Source organism: Schistosoma mansoni, chromosome 4, assembly GCF_000237925.1.
Source record: "Schistosoma mansoni strain Puerto Rico chromosome 4, complete genome".
NCBI lineage: Eukaryota > Metazoa > Platyhelminthes > Trematoda > Strigeidida > Schistosomatidae > Schistosoma > Schistosoma mansoni.
In genome coordinates, this window is record NC_031498.1 from 3,254,923 (window position 1) to 3,260,577 (window position 5,655).

Here is a 5,655-nt window from a genome sequence, read left to right on the forward strand (position 1 = left end):
TGATAGTTGTGGTGAGTGAGAGATGTAGAGAGGAGTGGGAGAAGCGTGATAGTCGTAATGAGAGTATGTGGTGAGATTGTAAGAGAGTGAGTGTGACGATGTGGAGATATGTGTATGGTGGTATGTGAGCGTCACGGCGAGATTGTGGATGCGAATTGCTGAGGGGTCCCACAATGGAATGAAACGGCTGTCCAATGCTTTCAGGTTTCCCTTGGTGGTCTAGCTTCAATTGACTCATGCTTTCAACTATAAATTAAATGTATTCAAAAAATCATACTTTTAGACTTATCTTATAGTTGTAGTTGATACCCTTATTGATGAAACCACTTTGTTGCACTTTTGATCTAACGGTAGTTGGTTCATTTTAAATTAAAATCAGCCGAACAATGTTAAGCTCACGCGTGAGCTTAATAAACCGTGATTATAGAATTCAAATGGGGAAAATAGTCAACATGTTTGGTTTTAATTCTGTTACCAAAGTAAATGAAGGTTAATTGCTAACTCTTTTTGAACACAAAGATCTCATGTTCAAGTCTTCTTATTACGATTGATTTCTAACAATTTGAAATAAGGTAGAGTAAGATTGTTTGTAGACCATTTTGAATGAGTTGATTGCATCTACATTGTATCTTGAATATAACAAGTGGCATGCTATCAAATTGTACAGACGATTTTATCTTCAAATGCTTAGACTCTTGAGAATATGCTGCAAATAAATGATGGGCAATTTATCCGTTATAATTTCAAATTGTTTTAATAATTCCAAATAATTGAACTTATTAACTTGTATGTAGTTGAAGAAAAAGCATTAGAATACAATAAATTCGTCATATGTTTTCAACTAGTCTTACTCTTTGTTGACATTTATAACGGAATCAATTGTATTAAATGTTTTTTTCCTTACATTTCACTTCGTCTACTTTATAATATTGATAGTTAGCTAAAAATTATCGAATAACAGCTCAACGTGTTGATTGTACACTACGTGCTGTACGTGGTACTTTAGAAATACGTTTTGGTTTAGGTGCATTACCAGGTTGTCCACTGCCGCGTTTAATGGCTAAACTCAAGTGTACACTAGTGGCTGAAAATGCTCTTTCAAAAAGTTTACTACAACGAAGTATCAATGGGAATACAGAAGCTGTATTTGCTATTTTCTTACCGGAAGCTGGAGAATATGGTCTAGAAGTGTACGCCAATGATCCTGTGAAAGATGGAAATTCTTTCTTTGTGGTATGTTTAAGGATTGTATTGTGTGTGTATATATTTTTCTAACATCTTTATGGTAACATAGACATTAAAGAGTGATGTTAGAGATATGAGGACAGTTGTCACGTTCCTATTACCCATATCGTACAAAGAGCCCACTTCTCAAGATGCTTGAAAAGGATACCATAAACGTATTCCCTCTTTATCTCACTCTACATCTTTCTCACCATTATTCTTTCCCTCATACTTTTCCATTGTTTTTCTGCACTATATTCTCAATATTCAGTCTTTCATATTATCACTACTGTCACACCATTTCTAATTCTTTGCTATTACTTACTTACGCCTGTTACCCCTCGCGGAATATAGGCTCCCGACTAAGATTTTCCAACCAACTCTGTCCTAAGATATCCTTTGCTATCCATCTTGTTAATTTCATTTCACTATGCTAATTTGGTTTAATAATTTGGGCCAACGCGCTAATATGCTAGAATATACATTGATTATGTTTGACTGGTACTAAACATTGTAAAACTAGTCAGCTCGTTTTTAGAAATAGGTATAACCCAACATTAAGGGAATATATAAGCTAACTGGCCATTGTTGTTATCTTACATGTTAGAATTATATCGCCAACTTGAAATTTAAAAGATTATTTTAGTGAATCTTTGGATAAATTCGATCCACCGCAATTTTATGCAAATGCTTCCCAAGGTTTTAATTCGAGATACTATCATATTTTTCCAAAGCCTTACCAACAAATAAGATATCATTTTTAGATCTTAGAAAACCAAAAAAATTTCTGATAAGAATGTCTAATTTAAATGGTAATGTGCAATAATGTCAAATGCCTCTCTCAGTCCCACTTAAAATCTTTCAAGAAGTATGACTTTTTTTAGTTCAACAAGACTTAATAGATAAAATCTTATTTGCCTGTAATTCGTACTATGTACACTGTGTAGATAATATATCCATACGGAATTGTTTCCTAATGATATACACTGATAGTTCTTTGTAGTAGATACACAATATATAAGTGAACGGAAAATACACTACCTTTAGTTTGGTTCCGCTTCACTCCACTAAATCAAGGTTCATGATGCCATATACGTTGTTCAGTTAAAAAGGTTATGAATAACCGTCTTTAGACAAAATATATACTGATACTTCAATTAAATAAATCATTATGTCTCCAATAACTGTGTTTTGACGGTTACTCCTAAAAAACTAGATCCGACTACATATATTTAAAATACTGTACACTACCGAGGAATCTTATACTAGGACAAAACGTCTTCCCAGTGCTTCAAGGTTTTTAATAGTTATCTAACTTAGATTAGTTAGTGGTTTTAGTCAAATTCAACAATTTCCACAATTCCATACCGATAATGGAACGGATTGTTTTATTTTCTATTAGTGTCAATGAACATTAGAAAGCTTTTGAAAAAGCCCTATTAACAAATCTGTATATTCCAATTTCTTGTCAAAATATATTTTTTCAACAGTCCAATGACTAGATGTAAATACTACCGCTGTGATAATTGGTTCTTTGCCCAAAGGTAGCAAATGGTTATTTAACTTTTATCTTGAAGTATATGAAATTAAACGTATTAGTCTTAGGAATTAAACTTACAATCTATAAATCTTATTATTTCATCACTAATCTTCATGATTCTAGACTAGATAGTTGTACATTCTTACTGTTACGATGGACTGGTAATGAAATTTATATTCTATCTGTTTTCCTGAAATGTCAATCATAACTTTATATGACATCACTTTCTACTGGATTCATGACTTACTAATCTATTCAGTTAACTCTTAAATATCTTATTAACTCCACTCTATATGTTGGATGGTTTGGTATTATTTTCTTTTAACCCTCTTACACAATATATATAACTCAAAATCTAACATTTGAGTCTATAGTTGACTACTGGGTTATATATAATATGAGTTTTTTTATTCAATAAAAATATTCGATAAAGTGTATATTACTCATTTATAAATGTATGAGATTTTTTCAGTTTCCATACATTCTTGTTTAATTTCTCAAGGTATGGCAATATATTATTATATCAGATTGTGATTCTCCAGTTCGTGGTCTACCAACTATTCCACCAACCTATTTAGGTCCAGTTTCACGTTTTGATTCAATGGGTTTAAAAGCTCTAAGTCATACAGATCCATTCATTCAAGCTAATACTGGTGAATTGTGTATTCAATTTGCTCGGCATCCTGACAAACCTTTACGAATTATGGCACAATTAATACACTGTAGTCATGATGTATCGGAAGATTGTTCACAACAAGTATGTCCTATACCATGCTTTCTTATCTAAAATCAAATATTATTTGTACATAACTGAATCATTGTATTGTGCCCAGTCCTCAGGTTTACGTTGAACTTTTCTTCTTTATTTGATTAGAAACGTTATAAAAATCTTATCAGAACTTTTCTTCGTCCATTCATGTTTTCTGTATGACTGTATAGATTATCAGTGTTCTTCTTAGATGGATGTCTCAATAGTCCCCTTCTGTCTTTTAATGATAGTATTTATTAATGACCATCAGTAGAGTTCAACAAAGGCGTTTCGTCTTATGCGCGACTCATCAACTCATGCTTCTGCTTACTGATGTTTCATTTAGCGATCAAACTCAAATTTGACTATGATTCTGGCTAGTGAAATTCAGTCAGTTACTCATAAGCAACATTAAACCAAGGCTACATTTGCATCGTTCAAGTCGCCACTCCTTATTAGCGTGATAAAATTGTCGGGGCACATCTCAGCAGTAACATTTGTCAGTTTGAAGCTAAAACTATCTTCGAATTGATCGAATCTCCGCAAATAACCTACAGAAATTATAATCTTGTTCTCTTCAGCAATTACTTTCCTAATGAGCTTTTAAAGTGTTCAGCAAGAGTTGCAACTGGTAAAGTTCAACTATTTCGAGAGTATGACAGTTATTAACTTAGGCGTCTGATGATCGTCACACTATATCTCGATTAATAAATGTTGAACAATTTGGTCTCACTTAAATCACAGATTAGTAATGCGCTTCTCGAGAATCATCTGACATATATGATTACTGAGGTGCACCACCATAAGGCGTTCCGAGGTAGGACGAAACAGCTGTTCACTTATCACTAACTTTCAATTTCTCTTCTCTTACTATCACAACCTGTAATCAAAAACCATTCCTAATCTAAACTTTAATCTCGACTAGCCATCAGACCAATAATATTTGTTTGTTGAGAGGAGTTTTCAAAACCTAGTTCTGTCATTTATTTAATACTCTTTTAGCAAACATACTCAATAATCTAACTTTAGTTTTCCTTTTTCCAATTTTTTCTCTTCTCCTCATTTCAGATTCTTCAACAAACACGTGATTTTCAAATCTACTTTGTTATACGTTTCCCCCATCCAGGATTTTTCAAATTTCAAATATATGCTCTTCCTTATACGGAACCAGGCGAATCACTTCCTAGTGTTTATAATTATCTCTTGGAAGCAACTCAGGTTAATCGTGGAAGAAACGGTCATGTAATGTGTTTTCCACAACAATTTGCTCAATGGAAAGAAGGCTGCTATCTTCATACACCAATGGATGGTATATTATATCCTAGTGTATCAAATCAACCAACTGCTGATACTGTACCGTTTCGTGTCACTATACCAACTGCACATGCAGTTGCTGTTGTTGTCGGTGAAGATTGGACACATTTAAGCAAAGTTAATGATTGTTGGACTGGTCAAGTTTGTCTAAAACCGTATTGGGGCATAGAAAACCAATTAGCATTATGTGCTAAGTATAATGTTGACGATGGAAACTATGGTACTTTATTAGAATATCGATTAGCTAAACGGTAAACAAAAACAAATAGATAGATGAAAGATAAAAGGATTAGATTCTACTAAACAAACTTTGTTATGATAAATATAATCTCACGTTGTTTACAACTCATTCCTTGTTCCCACATTCGTCTAACTATTCTAATCAGTCTGACTCAAAGTTTAATTGAAATGTGTTTCATCCAAATTTGTGTGCGTTTGTGTTTTAGAGGCTGATAATTGGTTCATTCCTTTTGCATCCCACACTTTGATCATGTTTGATCGAAATGAAATTTGTGCATATTGATTTGTTATGTATATGTGTGTATATCCTTATTATATTTATATTCTGCTTACTCTAGAAGTATGTATACACATATACTTATCTGCTCCTCCCTCCCCTCTATGCTTTTTCGACTTAGTAAACACTAAACACACACGCACACATAAACACGTACACATTTTTCTCTATCTTCAATTACTTATTACTTGACAGAATAAAACCTGAACAGTAAGATCATTTATTTGCTATAATATAGTTACTATAATTTTCGTAAAGAAATTTTGTGCCTTATTTACTAATGCAAATAATTATTACTATTATTAGTATTAC

At 32.8% G+C, this 5,655-nt stretch overlaps 1 protein-coding gene across 1 annotated transcript in view; it reads left to right on the forward strand.

Annotated features, from left to right (window-relative positions):
• Smp_051990 (hypothetical protein) overlaps positions 1-5,655 on the forward strand; it is a gene marked incomplete at its 5' end in the record, with an annotated part of 39,845 nt that extends 34,190 nt beyond the window's left edge. Inside the window, 3 exons of the mRNA XM_018796556.1 lie at positions 937-1,233; positions 3,267-3,521; positions 4,581-5,655. Of these exons, the coding sequence (XP_018651686.1) occupies positions 937-1,233; positions 3,267-3,521; positions 4,581-5,081 (1,053 nt within the window). The 3' untranslated portion in view covers positions 5,082-5,655. The remainder of the gene's footprint in view (positions 1-936; positions 1,234-3,266; positions 3,522-4,580) is intronic.